Source organism: Canis lupus, chromosome 30, assembly GCF_011100685.1.
Source record: "Canis lupus familiaris isolate Mischka breed German Shepherd chromosome 30, alternate assembly UU_Cfam_GSD_1.0, whole genome shotgun sequence".
Classification (NCBI taxonomy): Eukaryota; Metazoa; Chordata; class Mammalia; order Carnivora; family Canidae; genus Canis; species Canis lupus.
This window is the reverse complement of record NC_049251.1, coordinates 38770820-38787956: the sequence shown is the minus strand read 5'-3', so window position 1 is coordinate 38787956 and position 17137 is coordinate 38770820. Positions and strand designations below refer to the sequence as shown.

Genomic DNA, 17137 nt, shown 5'->3' with positions numbered 1-17137 from the left:
TAGAAGGGCCAAGGAAACTTTCTTGAAGGAAATGATTTCTAAGCTAAGATCTGAAGAATGGAGTAGGAATTGGAAAAGTGGAGTATGGCAGAGAGAACAGCAAGTTCAGATTCAGACAACAGAGAAATTAAGCTGAGTGAAAATGCTCATTGGGAGCGGGGACATGTCAAGAGATTGAGTAGCAAAAGTAAACAAGGCCAGATCATAAGAGTATCTATTTTTTCTTAAGGACAGAGAAATTCATTGAAGGTAATAAGAACAGCAGAACAACTTGATCAGATTTGCATTCTGGGAAGATTTTCTCACTGTGCTTTATTTTTATTTTTTTTAAAGATTTTATTTATTTATTCATGAGAGACACAGAGGGAGAGAGAGAGACAGAGACACAGGCAGAGGGAGAAGCAGCTCCATGCAGTGAGCCTGACGTGGGACTCGATCCCGGGTCTCCAGGATCACGCCCTGGGCCAAAGGTGGCGCTAAACCGCTGAGCCACCTGGGCTGCCCTCACTGTGCTTTAGATAATAGATCAGCAGGGCTATACTGGAGACAGACCAATTAGAAGGCCATTGTAATTATGGAGAGTGAGACGGTCGTGGTGTCAAAGTGTAGTGTCGGGATATAGAGGAAAAAATGGGAAGATTCTAGAAGTAAAAGTGGTAAGACAAGGTTGCTTAAACTGGTGTTTAAGGAAAAAGAGTCAAGGGTTCTAGGTCTTTGACTTGGGTGGCAGGGTAAATGGTGGTAGCATTCACTAATTTAGGAGACACTGAAATAGTGCAGGTGTGTGGAGAGACAAGGCCATGAGTTCAGTTTGGCCATGTTAAGTCTGACGTGCCACTGAGATATCTAAATAGACATGTTCTCTGAGAATTGGGAGTGTGAGTCTAGGGTTCAGAAAAAAAAAATCTGGACCTGAAGTAGAGATTTTGAGTGACCAAAGTGGAGCTGAATATTGGAGCCATGAGAAAGGGTGAGGGCCTTCCAGGAAGTATGAGGGGAAGATATATAGGGCTGAACGTCACCTCAGACTTTTTGCTATCTTTGGCTCAGTATTGTCTTAAAAGTTGAATTTGAATGCTTTGGTAGCATACGCACTCTCCTAGCACTAATACTGTCTTCACTTGCTCCCTACCTCTGAAGATACTTGAATTTGATTTTAGGGATGATTTGGGTGAGAATATAAACAAAGACCTAGCTTGTTTCATTCACCAGGGTGTGTTCCTAGCACTTAGCTCAGTGCCTGGCACATAATAATTGCTCTACAACTATTTGCAGAATAAATGAACGAGCCGGTGAGTGAATTGAGTGAGCAGATGAATGAAAAACACCCAAAAGGGGCATCTGGGTGGCTCAGTGGGTTAAGCATCCAACTTATTTTTTTATTTTTTTATGTTTTTTAGCATCCAACTCTTGGTTTTGGCTTAAGTCAAGATCTGAGGGTCATGAGATCAAGCCCTGTATCACTCTTCCTCTCTCTCTACCCCAACCCCCATGCGCTCTCTCTCTCTCTCAAAAAAACAAAACCACACACACACAAAAAAAAACAAAAAAAAAACAAGAACAAAAAAGAGCCTTAGAAGCAGTAGTTGAGGACATAGGAAAACTGAGAGTATTGTCTACCTCTGATAAAGAGTGTCTCTGGGAAAAGGGAAGATGAGTGGTCAACCTTGTCATGTAAAAGGAAAGCTGAAAATGCCTACCAGGTTCACTGATGGGAAGGCAGGCCTGGCGCTGGAGCAGGAGCTCTCAGTGCGGTAGTTAGATTGGAAGCAACGAGAATGCAGTGGACCAAGTATGAGGATGAGCTTAAAGAGTCATACTGTGGAGATAAGAAAACTGAGGTCGGGATCCCTGGGTGGCGCAGCGGTTTGGCGCCTGCCTTTGGCCCAGGGCGCGATCCTGGAGACCCGGGATCGAATCCCACGTCGGGCTCCCGGTGCATGGAGCCTGCTTCTCCCTCTGCCTGTGTCTCTGCCTCTCTCTCTCTCTCTCTCTGACTATCATAAATAAATAAAAATTAAAAAAAAAAAAAAAAAAAAAAAAGAAAACTGAGGTCATGGTAGGTCTTGTTGGAGAACATATCCAGGGGATTGACGGCTCCTTTTTTAAGTGGGGAGAGGCCTCAGCCTTAAGGATGTGTGACGAAGTCTGCTTCCAGACATTTTTTGGGTGCATGTATATCTTGCTGCAACATCACTGCTGATGGGGCAGCCCTGGTGTCACAGCAGTTTAGGGCTGCCTGCAGCCCAGGGCATGATCCTGGAGACCCTGGATCGAGTCCACGTCAGGCTCTCTGCATGGAGCCTGCTTCTCCCTCTGCCTGTGTCTCTGCCCCCCCCCGCCCCTCTCTCTCGAATAAATAAATAAAATCTTTAAAAATAAATAAATAAAATGTAAAATAAAAAAAAAAACAGATCTCTGCTGATGTATATTTTAGAACTTTGACCCTGCACTCTAGCCATATGTATTAGCTGGTCTTCAGGGTAGGCTTCTCACTGATTTAAAGGAAAATATGATACCTAACAGGCTGATCAGGTGGTGTTGGACGAGAATTCAGGTAATACTCAGTTGGCCTGAAGGATGTTACAAGGGAATTTGTGATTCAATTTATTCAGTGATTTTTACTTTAAAGTCCCTTATCTGGGATCCCTGGGTGGCACAGCGGTTTGGCACCTGCCTTTGGCCCAGGGCGCGATCCTGGAGACCCAGGATCGAATCCCATGTCGGGCTCCCGGTGCATGGAGCCTGCTTCTCCCTCTGCCTGTGTCTCTCTGCCTCTCTCTCTCTCTCTCTCTCTGTGACTATCATATAAATAAATAAATAAAGGTGGACTTAGAAAAAAAAATAAATAAAGTCCCTTATCTCTGAGATTTGATGGTTACATAGAGCTGTCTTCGATACACAGTATTTTCACTTTAATTTATCTTGCTATGTTTTATTTTTAGGAAACACGAAGGAAGGAAGGCATTGTGAAGCTGAAACCTCATGAGGAACCTCTCCGTTCTGAGATCCTTAGTGGGAAATTCACCATCTTAGTGAGTCTTTATGTACCCTTCTTGTTCTCATTATTTCCCTTTGTAGCTGTTGTCCTCTTTGGATTTTGTTCCTAGATACCTTATCCTAAATCTAGAGAGTGTCAACATTCAAGAGCAGACATAAAGCAGCTGTGCAGTTTGCACAAAATTATTCTAGTAACAAATGAAATTATTGAGAATCAGTTGTACAGTATATCGAGCAAAGTTTCTTCATTGGTCCATTGTTAGTGAGGGTCTTTAGGTGCGTATGTAGTATTTCAGAGGCCCGTCCTTATTGGAGTCAAGTTCTCTCCACCTAGAGACCACAGCCTTTTGAATAAGTATACGACGCTACTTTTAAGGCAGAGCGTGGAAACCATGGTTGTCTTCCGTGGTTTCCCCCTGCTGTGTGTTTTGCCATCCTACCTGGGAAATTAGCTAGGCAGCAAGTGTAGACCATCCTTTAATCTCTCTGCAATTGACAAGTTAAGAGAATGTAGTTTTTTTCCTGCCAAACTAATACGATCCAGGGGGTGCTAAGAATCAGGAGTGGGATGAAATAAGCTTTCTTCCCTTCCTGGAGCAACTGATGCAGGTCAGAGAAGTATTGCCAGCATCTCTTCTCTCTGTGTGAAATTTTTATCTAGGATATAAGATGCCTCTGTGATTGTTGTGATTCTCTATTTAGTTTATAAATGTTTCTCATTTGATTTGCTCTAGAATGTTCGGGACCCAACAGGAGCTTCTATTGCTCTCTTCACTGCCAGATTGCATCATCCTCACAAGTCAGTCCAACATGTGGTACTTCAGGCTCTGTTTTACTTGCTAGACAGAGCTGTGGATAGGTGAGCATGATGATTACCTTTTAGTTGGTCTGCATCCAGATAGGGAAGTATAGTCCTTGACTAACTTGATGAACTCAGCAGTGCCTTCGCCATGCTTCTAGGATGTGCCCTGGGAAATGCTATGAATAGAAAACATTCCATGTCCTTAAGGGCTTGGCATATTTCCAGGTACTATCAAGATGGTGGGTATTCTATATCTTTACCTGCTTGGCTCTATTTTAGGATCACAGAAGCTGAGAAAACCAATTAACTAATTATCCTCAGTGTATTGAGAATTACTTATTGAGAGAAAGTGAAGGGGAAATGACATGTACTGGCTTTTTGCTCATTTGCCCTGAATTTTGATTTTCAAAACACTCTGGAACCTTGGTATGTTTGTAATATAAAAATAATGCCATTTAATTCAGGATTTTGAGAATCAACATTCAGGAGAGAATGGCCCAAAAGTACAAAGTTAAGCAAAATCATCTTTATAAACAGACCAATGAGCAAAAAGAATCAGCTCAGGTCATTTCTCCTTCCTTCTACAAGATAAATGGTATTATGATCTTTTATGGGCAAAGAAACCAAAGCCTGACTGTTACAGTCATCACATATCAGTCCAGTTAGGCCTAAGATCCTAGTTTCTTTGCTCTTAGCCAGAGCTGTTTGTACCCTATTATGTTGTCCTTTTGCCATACTTCCTTTATTCCCTGGTGATTGCCATTTACAGTTTGTTATCGTACTGGATGTCATTGGCTAGTCCCATGGCTCTTTCCATGGGTTGGAAATGATATATTTAAGGCTGAAACCTAAGATAGTGAAAGATAGCTGTGCACAACTTTAGTCATACTGTGGACTTAGAGGGTGCAGAGAGCCAAACGATGTCCAAAGTGGGCCTCTCTGTCTAATTCACTTGTTAATGTTACTTCCATAGTATTTATACAGCATTATTCTGAAAAAGAGAAGTTACTAAGGGAAGGAGAGGACCAGTGGTCACAGGGGCCGTGTACTGCCCAATCAGAAGTGTGAAATTTCTCATTTCTTCTTGCCAATTATGCCTATGATTGGTCTTCAGACATAATTTCCAGATCATAGGTTCCTTTGAAATGCGTTAGCTCAGGAGAATAAATGAAAGGCTCCTTTACCAGAAAATTCACTGGCCTTCCTTCTTGGGCAGCTTACAGTCAGAGCCCTCCTATAGGCATGGCAGTGGTCAAAGCTTGCTCTTTCCAGTGTGAGTATTGATTGGATCCCACAGGAAGACCACACAGGTAAACATACTTCAAACTGTTTTCATGATGTCCACCCTTTTCTTGAAAACCCTTAGTGACTCCCCATTATTCAGAAGGTGCATATAAGATAAATAAACATGAAGCCTTTTCTCTAAGCAAAATATTCTCACTAGTGAGCAGAAATTTTTGTTTTCCTGTGTTAACTTTCACCAAGATAGAAGAGAAGGAAACCCTCTCCTCACTGGGATAAAAGAGGAAGGTTTCCTTCTCTTTTCTAAATCCCTTTCTTTAATGGTCAACTTTCTATGACTGGGTTCCTCACTCCTCCCACCTGTTATAAATAAAATTCTTTTTAGTCTGACTTTAACAGCAGTTATCTTTTTTTTAAGATCTTATTTATTGGAGAGAGAGAGCACATGAGAGCACGAGTAGGGGGGCAAAGCGGAAGGGAGAAGCAGACTCCCCATAAGCAGGTAGTGGGACTTGATCTCAAGACTTTGAGATCATGACCTGAGCTAAAGGCAGACCGACTCAGCCACCCAGGCACCCCTAACGGCTATTATTATTATTATTATTATTATTATTATTATTATTATTAAAGGATTTTATTTATTTATTCATGAGAGACAGAGAGAGAGAGAGAGGCCGAGACACAGGCAGAGGGAGAAGCAGGCTCCATGCAGGGAGCCCGATGTGGGACTTGATCCCGGGTCTCCAGGATCACGTCCTGGGTCGAAGGCAGGCGCTAAACCACTGGGGTGATCCCGATCCCCCCCTCAATCATTTTTTTTTTTTTAATTTTTATTTATTTATGATAGTCACACAGAGAGAGAGAGAGAGAGAGGCAGAGACATAGGCAGAAGGAGAAGCAGGCTCCATGCACCGGGAGCCCGACGTGGGATTCGATCCCGGGTCTCCAGGATCGCGCCCTGGGCCAAAGGCAGGCGCCAAACCACTGCGCCACCCAGGGATCCCCCCCTCAATCATTTTGAAACAAATGTCAAGGACATTTGTTTTAAACATCTTGATGTTCCCAGGTAGCATCCAACTTAGGAATCAAACTCAATAGGAAAACAATTATTCTTAGTAAGGAATTATCTATCATTGTAAACCTCATTCTGTATGCAGAAAAACAAAGATCCTACCACATTTGTATTTATTTCATGTGCATTTCTTTACAGGATGAGCGATTTTTAGGAATATAGAACCTACATCATTGTGCACCATAGCTTCTTTTTATTAAATTCTCTTTCCCCTGGCACTGACTTCTCTTTATTTCAGTTCTCTGCCACAGGCTGGTGCCATGAAAGGAAAACCTATAGTTCTTTGAATTTGGCCCTTGATGGGATGCCTGGGTGGCTCAGGGGTTGAACGCCTGCCTCTGGCTCAGGGCATGATCCTGGAGTCCTGGGATCAAGTCCTGCATCGGGTTCCCTGCTTGGGGCCTGCTTCTCCCTCTGCCTGTGTCTCTGCCTCTCTCTGTGTGTCTCTCATGAATAAATAAATAAAATCTTAAAAAAAAAACAAAAAACAAAAAAAACATGGAATGTTACCAAATTTGGATAGGTAGATTCAGAAACCTGGGAGGAAACAGTTCAGATTTTGATAACCTAGATGTTCTGGAACATTCTCAACCTAGGAGTTTGGTACTTGGTAAACATGCATCAATAAGGTTTTCTGCTGCACCTCCGAGCAATTCCCTGGCACCAGCTCAGGGTTTTAGTTCAACTCAATTCTGACACTATCTGCCTGATAGATGAGATCCCACAGGTTAAAGGTTTTGAATCCTACAAGACTTGTCTCCCCCTAACCCCCCTCACATGCCAGTGGCCAGTTCAGGTCACCTGTGCTTCTTATCAACAGGCTGGATTGAAGATTCCAAGAACTCTCTTCGTGGGTGCAGTGCCTTTACTAGAATGGCTCACACAACTCAGGGAAACATTTTACTTACTACGTTGCCAGTTTATTATAAAGGGATATTATGCGGCTAGTTGGAAGGGTAGCATGGGGAAAGGTATGGTGAAGGGGGGCTTAGAGCTTCCATACCCTCTGAGAGGGCCACCCTTTCAGCACCTCCATCTGGAAGCTCCAAGCCCTATCCTTTTGGTTGGTTAGTTGGTTGTTTTCTTAAAAGATTTTATTTATTTATTTATTTATTTGAGAGACAGCTGGAGCGTGGCGAGGCAGACAGAGGGAGAGGGAGAAGCAGGCTCCCCTCTGACCCCCTAGCTCGTCCTGGGGCTCTATCCCAGAACCCTGGGATCATGACCTGAGCCAAAGACCTTTAACCAACTGAGCCACCCAGGCGCCCCCCTTTTGTGTTTTTATGGAGGCGTCATTACATCAGCACAATTGATTAAATCAACAGCTGTTTGAGATTCACCTCAATCCCTCCCCTTTCCTCTCCCTGGAGGTGGGGGAGGGGAAGTACCAACCCTCTCCAGTCCCTTGGTTGGTTCCCCTGGCAACCACCCCCTTCTGTAGGTGACCTGTGGGCCTTCTAGTTGTCTCATTAACATCACAAAAGACACTTGAAACTCTTCACTTAGGAAATTCCAAGAATTTTAAAGCAACTCAGTGCCAGCAACCAGTTGAAGACCAAATATTTATTTTTTATTGTAATATCACAAGAAGCATAGCAGATACCAAAGATGCCAGTGTTCAGAGAGGCAGTTATTTTGGTCCTGCATGTGTCCCATACTCTTTGCCCTAGGCTTTCAGCCTGCCTCCTCCATCTTATAAGTGTGTTTGTTCAATGGTTGGTTTACAGCTTCGAAACTCAGAGGAACGGACTGGTGTTTATCTATGACATGTGTGGTTCTAATTATACCAACTTTGAGCTGGATCTTGGCAAGAAAGTCCTAAACCTGCTGAAGGTAAGGCTGTGAGAGGACCCTTCAACTCTCTTTCACTTTTTAGGATACTTTATTCATTGGGAGGCTTAGGAATGATGTAAACTTAAGACATTATGTTGAGTGTAAAGGTCACCTGTAAATTATGATTAATATTTGCTTCCTCCGAATACAAATAGTCTTAAAAGTGGAGTGGGAGGAATTAAAAAAGGAAATGCACAGCAACATTCTGAGTCATAAAGGTGGGTTGTTCCTTTCCTGGAGTTTTGTAGAATAAGAATTAATGAAGGCCCAGGTATGTCCAGTGTCTGAGAAATGTCACCTAGCCAATGACTTTCAGACTTTTTTGTCTCAGTCTAGTCAGAAATAGGTTTTACATGTTGACTTCATACACAAGAGTATATGTACATTAACCTATACACATATGTATGGAGTTCTGTATATAGAGTTCTTACTCTCTTATCCCACACTCATAAATCCAGAGGTATTTTGTAATATTCTGAACTTTAAAAGATAATATGGTATATATGCCACTTTATAATCAAACACATTAATATTTTTGCAATAAATAAATAAAATCTTTAAAAAATTTCTTTTTCTTCTCATATACTTTACTCAATATTTTAAAGACTTATATATTTATTTTAGAGAACACATGCAAGAGCAAATGCACATGAATGGGGAGAGGGACATTATTAAGTATGTGTTACCAGCATTTTTTATAGTTTCCAATTTATTCAGTTTTTTTTTTAATTTATTCAGTTTTATGGTGTCTTTTATCATATTCCTGTTTTCTTTATTTTTCTTTCTTTCTTTTTTTTTTTTTTTAAGATTTTATTTATTTATTCATGAGAGACACAGAATAAGAGAGAGAGGGGGGGGCAGAGACACAGGCAGAGGAGAAGGAGGCTCCATGCAGGGAGCCCGATGTGGGACTCAATCCTGGGACCCCAGTATCAGGCCCTGAGCCAAAGGCAGACACTGAACCACTGAGCCACCCAGGGATCTCTTTTTTTAAATATTACTTATTTAAAAAAATATTTTATTTATTTATTCATGAGAGACACATAGAGAGAGACAGAGGTAGAGACACAGGCAGAGGGAGAAGCAGGCTCCATGCAGGGAGCCCGACGTGGGACTCGATTCCCGGTCTCCAGGATCAGGCCCTGGGCTGAAGGCGGCACTAAACCGCTGAGCCACCTGGGCTGCCCTATTAGAGTCTTAAATAAAGTTTAATATCTCGTGGGACAAGCTTCCTCTCACACTCTTTTATTTCTAAAAGTTGTTTTGACTATATTTTTTGCATTTTTATTTTTACATGTACTTTTGTGTGCCTTCTTTAAATTTTTTTTAAAGATTTTATTTATTTGAGAGAGAGAGAGGAAGCAAGAGAAAGCACAAAGTGGAGGAGTGGCACAGGGAGAGGGAGAAGCAGACTCTCCATTGATCAGGGAACCTGCTGCAGGGCTCAATTCTAGGACCCTGGGATCATGACTTGAGCCGAAGGCAGATATTTAACTGACTGAGCCTCCCGGCACCTCTTACTTTATTTTTAAGTAATCTTTACACCCAACATGGAGCTTGAACTCACAACTCTAAAATCATGAGTTGCATGCTCAGGGGTGTGTGACTGGCTTAGTTGGTGGGGAGGGTGTGTGATTCTGTATCTTGGGGTTGTGAGTTTGAGTCCCATGTTGAGTGTAGAGATTACTTAAAAAAAAAAAAAGAAAAGAAAAAGAAAAATGTGTATGCTCTACTTACTGAGCCAGCCAGATACCTCCTAGTTCTTTTCTTTATTATAAAAGCAATTAAAAAGCAATTCAAGGAGAAGTCTGATTCCCCTTTCTCAGACACCCTGGTGCCATTGCACAGAGGGTAACCACTTTCCAAAATTTAAATCTGATGAGAAAAAAATTTTTTTAAATATCATCTTTGGGTTTTTTTTGAAGATTTTTATTTACTTGAGAGAGAGAGACATAGCTAGAGAGAGAGCACGAGCAGCGGGGAGAGGGAGAAGCAGCCTCCCCAATGTGCAGAGATCCCAAGGTGGGACTCTATCCTAGGACCCTGGGATTGTGACCTGGGCCGAAAGCAGATGTTTAACTGGACTGAGCCATCCAGGAGCCCCCATCGGCATCTGTTGATTAGATGAACTTTAGAGTCATTCAGTCAATTTCAGGGAAATAAAACACTCTGGATTTTATTTGGATGTAATGAATTAATAAATTAATTTAGGGAGACTTGACATCTTTATAATGTTATTATCTCCCATCCAAGAATGCTATACTTTTTGGGTCGCCTGGGTGGCATAGTCCGTTAAGCTTCAGACTCTTGGTTTCTCAGGGTCCTGAGATCACAACCTGAGCTGATAAATTTTTTCATAATTTATATTTTATACTTAAAAGCTGTTCTAATAAAAATATTTTCATTATAGAAAATTTTGAAGAACTCAGATTACTATATATTAAGAAGAAATACTGTCTTTGGGGCATGTAGGTGGCCTCAGTAGGTTGAGTATCTGCCTTCAGCTCAGGTCATAATCCCAAGGACCTGGGATTAAGCCCCACATTGGGCTCCTTGCTCAGCGGGAGTCTGCTTCTTCCTCTCCCTCTGCTGCTCTTCCTGTTTGTACTCTCACAAATAAATAAAATCTTAAAAAAAAAAAAAAAAGAAATACTGTCTTTGATATTATGCAGAATTAAACACTGTTGACATTTTGGTGTATGGCACTTTCTTCTAGATGTTTTTCAATATGATTTGAATTATATTCATACAATTTCAATATACAATAAGCTCCAGCAAGTTTATTTTACGAATATTTGTATTTGCTGAATAATAGTCTATCCTGTATTTACTATAATTTATTTAACCATTTCTATATTGTTGAATACTTTTCCCATTTTTTATAATAAATAGTTTTTTCAACAAACACTTTTATATTCATATCTTTATTGGCACATAAAATAGTTTATTTGAAGTAGATTTCTAGAAGTAGGATGACCGGATCAAAGGATATGAACATTTTACTGGCACCTGGTTGGCTCAGTCAGTGGAGCATGCAACATTCAATCTCTAGGTCATGAGTTCAAGCCCCATGTTGTGTATAGAGATTACTTTTTTAAAAAAAGGATATAAACATTTTAAATGAGGTTCCAAAAAATGGAAGTAATGCGAAGTATTATAGAAAATAAAATAAGGGACACCTGGGTGGCTCAGCAGTTGAATGTCTGCCTTTGGCTCAGAGCATGATCCTGGAGTCCCAGGATCGAGTCCTGCATCAGGCTCCCTGCATGGAGCCTGCTTCTCCCTCTGCCTGTGTCTCTGCCTCTCCCTCTCTGTTTCTCATGAATAAATAAATAAAATCTTTAAAAAAATTAAGATTATAGTTTTGATCCTGTGTAGCTAAGATTATATAATGAGCATTTTCCAAAGTTTCAAAAAAATCTGAAATCTTCATTTTTTAATCTTCAGTTTAAAGGTTATAAAATAATCTTTTAATTTTTAAATTTTCTTATTTTTTTAAAAGATTTTAAAGGCAGGCACTAAACCGCTGAGCTACCCAGGGATCCCCTAAAATAATCTTTTTATAATACCATTTTTGTTAACCCCTACCCATTTTCAGACACATATATTCTTTCCAATTTTTTTTTAAAGATTTTATTTATTTGTTCATGAGAGACACAGAGGCAGAGACACAGGCAGAGAAAGAAGCAGGCTCCATGCAGGGAGCCCCATGCAGGACTCGATCTTGGGACTCCAGGATCAGGCCCTGGGCCAAAGGCAGTTGTCCGACTGCTGAGCCACCCAGGCGTCCCAATAAGCAGAACTTAAAGATGCACACATAAACGCTGACAAAAGTCAGTGTAATTTTTGATCCATAAAGCTTATGTTCACAAGAACATGACATTGTAACTTTTAAAAGTAAATCACCTTTTAATTTTTTATTAAGTTTTTAATTTTAATTCCAGTATAGTTAACATATAATGTCGTATTAGTTTCAGGTGTATAATTTAAAAATTAAAAAAAATAGGGGATCCCTGGGTGGTGCAGCGGTTTGGCGCCTGCCTTTGGCCCAGGGCGCAATCCTGGAGACCCGGGATCGAATCCCACGTCGGGCTCCCTCTGCCTGTGTCTCTGCCTCTGTGTGTGTGTGTGTGTGTGACTATCATAAATAAATAAAAATTAAAAAAATAAATAAAATAAAAATTAAAAAAATAATAAAAAAAATAAAAAAATTTTAACCACTTCTGTAGTTGCTGAAATGACACCTGAATTAGGCTTTAGACTCCCCCTGCTGGGTAAGGATGGGGAAAAGAGCAGAAAACCTACACTGAGTTTGAATAGTCACAGGTTCCAGTGCCTTAATTGATATCTTTATTTTTATTTTTATTTTTTTTAATTGATATCTTTAAATTTTCATGTGTGTTCTCCACAGGGAGCATTTCCTGCCCGTTTGAAAAAAGTACTGATTGTGGGAGCACCAATATGGTTCCGAGTGCCCTATTCCATCATCAGCCTCCTCCTGAAGGACAAAGTCCGGGAGCGGGTAAGGCAAGCTTTATTTTATTTGTAGGTGGAGGTGGTTATTTGGAGGAGGTGCTAAACTTCCCATTTCTACTGTTGAAACCTACCAATTAATTTTTTACCTTCAATAAAATCCTTCTGGCCTGTCTCCTTAAAGTGCTCTCTGCTTCTGTTAGTGTATCCACTTATATTCTCTGCTCTGTTCTTTATTCAGGTCAATACAGGCTGCCTCTCCCACTCTACTACAATTTCTTTGAAGTTAGGAGCTAGATATAGTTTGTCTGGCAGTTTCCTTCCATGGCACCTCGCATAAAGATAGCACTGAAGGTGTATGTCCCATGGATAACTTACGGTAGCTACTCCTTCCAAAATCTAGCCTAGTGAACTGATGGTTAAATTTGTTCAATTGGAAATACTAATCCATTTCATTGACCACCAGGGTGGTGGAGGAGAATCTCTCACTGTATCTCTTTCTAAAACTTCCTTTCCTGGCATTTTCTCTTAAAATAGCTCATTGCTTCCTGACTTCAAAAATGTTGTCTAAAATTATCTTAATTCTGTTACTATCCCCTGAGTGGGAATTAAAAATGGAGTGAGGTGGGCAGCCCAGGTGGCTCAGCGGTTTAGCTCCACCTTCAGCCCAGGATGTGATCCTAAAGACCTGGGATCAAGTCCCACGTCAGGCTCCCTGCATGGAGCCTGCTTCTCCCTCTGCCTGTGTCTCTGCCTCTCTCTCTCTCTCTCTCTCTCTCTCTCATGAATAAATAAATAAATAATCTTTAAAGAAAAATAAATACAAATAAAAATGGAGTGAGGCTTTCCTTACCCTCGAGGAGCTTATGGTCCTGATAGAGAACGCAGAAGTAGACGTGTACAGAGAACTATGGCCCTGCAGGAGCACAGAGGAGGATATTGTATCCAGCAGTCAGAGACAGGCTTCACAGAAGAGGTGAGCTTTAGAAGCTGGTCTGTGAAGAAGCCGAGGAGGAAAAGAGAGCATTCCAAGAAGAAGCAACAGCAAGAGAGACCAGCATTCCCATTTTACGCAGATTTCATGGAAAACCAACTAGGCCAATTTGGTCCAGTAAGGCTGCGTCTAAGCAAAGAGCAGAATTAGGATTTCTTTTCTGGCCGTTTTCCTGGGCTATCTGTATCTGGGTGACTGGTCTTGTGTTACTTCCTTAGAAAGCTATCTTTGAGAACATCTCTGCTGAGCTGTGAGTAAAGCACCAAGCTTAGAGTTGGTTACCTTAGTATGGGGTTGACCAAGAAGAATTACTACCTGTGTATTCTTAGTAGTCAAAAAGCCAAATACCTGCATGAGATGTCACTGGGAAGCCTTGTTAATACCATAAAGGCTTTGTTCACTGTACCTTCCTTTCAAGGATTATAAAAGGGCCCTTGGGGCACCTAGGTCACTCAGTCAGTAGAGCACATGACTCTTGATCTTGAGGTTGTATATTTGAGCACCGCATTGGGTGTAGAGATTACTTAAAAACAAAATCTTAAGAAGGATGGGAGGCAAATTCTAGGAGTGAAACCTTTGGGGAAATTATAGGACTTCAATACTGGGTGGATGCAATGCAAGTCTTCTTCTTTTATAAGGAAATACCAAGTATTTCAAACAAATCTCATCCCATTCTTCAAACTAAATATAAACACATTTGTTCTTTATCTTCATTATCTATATATTTTTTTCCTGTCCATACTCACATGGTTCTTTCTGGCCTTCCAGATTCAGATATTAAAGACATCTGAGGTTACCCAGCACCTGCCCAGGGAGTGCCTTCCAGAAAACCTGGGTGGATACGTCAAAATTGACCTTGCCACTTGGAATTTCCAGTTCCTACCCCAGATGAACGGCCACCCAGATCCCTTCGATGAGATCATCATGTTCTCCCTCCCTCCTGCCTTAGACTGGGACTCAGTACATGTTCCAGGTCCCCATGCAATGACCATCCAAGAGTTGATGGACTATGTTAGCACCAGGCAAAAGCGTGGGATATATGAGGAGTATGAAGACATCCGCCGTGAGAACCCTGTTGGCACTTTCCACTGTTCTATGTAAGTAGGAAAGGTTTGGGCCCACAGTGGGTTACCAACATGCTTCTGGTGTGTGCTGTCAACAGCTCCTTCCAGATCTCATTTCCATAACAGAGGATCTTCCTTATGTCAAGGAGCATCACTTTCACATAGATGATGGTTCTCTCATCCAGAAAGAGGTACTTCCTGCTTTGGTATATTCTGAATTTCTGAAGGTCTTTAGTACCAACAGAGGAACCATGTAATAATGGATGCATTTTTTAATATTTTCATGAAATTCAAGTGATTTTAGGAAAAAAAAATAAAAATATATGTTCAGTGTGATCATCTGTCCTTTCATGTAGGCAGTTTCTCCCTAGAGCATTTATAATATACCATTACTTTCTGAAGGGAGGGGTGCTGGTGTGTTTAAAATAATCCACAATAGGAGAAAAGAGTTAACTCTTAGGAGTTTAGTCTTGTGCGATTTTCCTTCTATCCAAATCCTACTATAGAATTACCTGGCTAGTTTATAACTGGTTCATAATTACTTGGTAACTATTGTTGGCCGTAGAGTGTAGATCATTTCTCTTACTGTTGCTCTTATTTTACCCTGTTTTCACTGGCTGCAGCAGAAATTTCTGTCTCTATGTTGAAAATTAGAGAAACCTGCCCCAGGCCCAAGTTCCAGTATAACAAAAAACCCTTCTGCGATTTGTGCAAGTTATTTCTCTTGCCTGCACTCCAGTTTTTCTATTGTAATAGGTGATGTTAGACTCTGATATTCACCTGCTTCTGTAGCTTAAATGTTTTAGGAATCCATGATTCTGTGAATACCTCCTTTCACTCATAATTCCTGTCCAGCTTAGTCAGTGGCTGGGGAGAACCTGCAGGGAGAGAGACTTAGCAAAAGGAAAGAGGGAAAAGAATGAGTTAGGAAAGAGATAAGAGAAGACAGAAGAAACATTTGAGAAGAAAGGCAATAGGCAGAGCAAGAATGCAAAGGAAAGTAAGAGAAAAAAGCACAAGAAAGCAGAGTGTATATCAGAGTGGCGGGAGTATCGTTTTCCCCCCACACAGCTGTTTCTTTCTTTCTTTCTTTTTTTTTTTTAGATTTTATTTATGTATTAATGACAGACACAGAGAGAGAGAGAGAGAGGCAGAGACACAGGGAGAGAGAGAAGCAGGCTCCATGCAGGGAGCCCGACGCGGGACTCGATCCCAGGTCTCCAGCATCACGCCCTGGGCCGAAGGCAGGCGCTAAACCCGCTGAGCCACCCAGGGATCCCCCAGCTGTTTCTTTCTTAGCTCACAGCCCCCATATGCACCCAGTCTTTCTCCCAAAGAGTTTTCTCCCCTATACTTTTGAATCAGGGAAGTATTATGGAGCAGAATATTACTGGGCTGCTCCAAGAGGATGCATACTTGTCGTGGGGATTCCTAACTTTGTTCTGGTTACTCCTGCTGTGAGGCCCTTGAGATGGTATTTCTACCATCTTCCTCCCCCCACCCCCATTAAAAAAGCAGGTTTTGATTGTCCTCTTGGCATCACTGAAACCAGCCCTCATGTTATAATCAGAGAACACTTTCCAGTCCTATGGAAGGACTTCTTAATCCTGACTGTATTGAATGAATGAGCCCTCCACTTCAGGAGCTGGAACCCAGAATCCTCATCAGCTCCAGGTCTCTGTCCTATACTGGGTTCCAGTAAAACTACTTACACAGAACGAACTATATCCCCCTTGGAGTTCTAGATTATGGAGTAGATATCACTACTCCTTGTTGTCCAGAATGCCCATGGACCAAGAGACTTTCTCTTTTTTCTTCTCCCTTACACCGTTTTTTCAAAAAGTGGTTTTTAAATGTTTATCTTTTTATTATAATTGAAGATTCACATGAACTTATAAAAAATAATACAGAGAGATCACATACCCTTTCCAAAGTTTTCCCATGGTAACATCTTTTAAAAGTATAATATAGTATCACAACCAGGATATTGATATTAATATTACCCACCAGTCTTTTTTTTTTTTTTTTTTTTTTTTTAAATACCCACCAGTCTTATTCAGATTTCCCCAGTTTTAGGGCGAGTGTGTGTGTGTGTGTGTGTGTATTTAGTTCTACGCAATTTTTAGCCTGCATTTTACTTTGTGTATCAGTCACCACAGTCGATACAGAAGTACATCATCACATACCTCAGTTTCAGCCCTCCCCATCCCTAACTCTTGCAAGCACTGAACTGGTCTCCATTTACTATATTTTTTTCATTTCAAGAATGTTATAGGGGGGGATCCCTGGGTGGCGCAGCGGTTTGGCGCCTGCCTTTGGCCCAGGGCGTGATCCTGGAGACCCGGGATCGAATCCCACATCAGGCTCCCGATGCATGGAGCCTGCTTCTCCCTCTGCCTATGTCTCTGCCTCTCTCTCTCTCTCTCTCTGTGACTATCATAAATAAATAAAAAATTAAAAAAAAAAGATTATTCTTTAAAAAAAAAAAAAAAAAAAGAATGTTATAGGGGATCCCTGGGTGGCTCAGCGGTTTGGTGCCTGCCTTTGGCCCAGGGCGTGATCCTGGAGTCCCGGGATCAAGTCCCATATCAGGCTCCTGGTGCATGGAGCCTGCTTCTCCCTCTGCCTGTGTCTCTGCCTCTCTCTCTCTCTCTCTC

General features: G+C 41.3%; 1 protein-coding gene across 2 annotated transcripts in view; it reads left to right on the top strand.

Annotated features, from left to right (window-relative positions):
* The window catches only part of PTPN9 (protein tyrosine phosphatase non-receptor type 9), a 72811-nt gene that overhangs the window by 38721 nt on the left and 16953 nt on the right, over positions 1-17137 (top strand). For both annotated transcript variants that reach the window (XM_038581036.1, XM_038581037.1), the window contains exons 3-7: positions 2946-3035; positions 3735-3859; positions 7844-7949; positions 12361-12471; positions 14185-14513. In XM_038581036.1, the coding sequence (XP_038436964.1) occupies positions 2946-3035; positions 3735-3859; positions 7844-7949; positions 12361-12471; positions 14185-14513 (761 nt within the window). The remainder of the gene's footprint in view (positions 1-2945; positions 3036-3734; positions 3860-7843; positions 7950-12360; positions 12472-14184; positions 14514-17137) is intronic.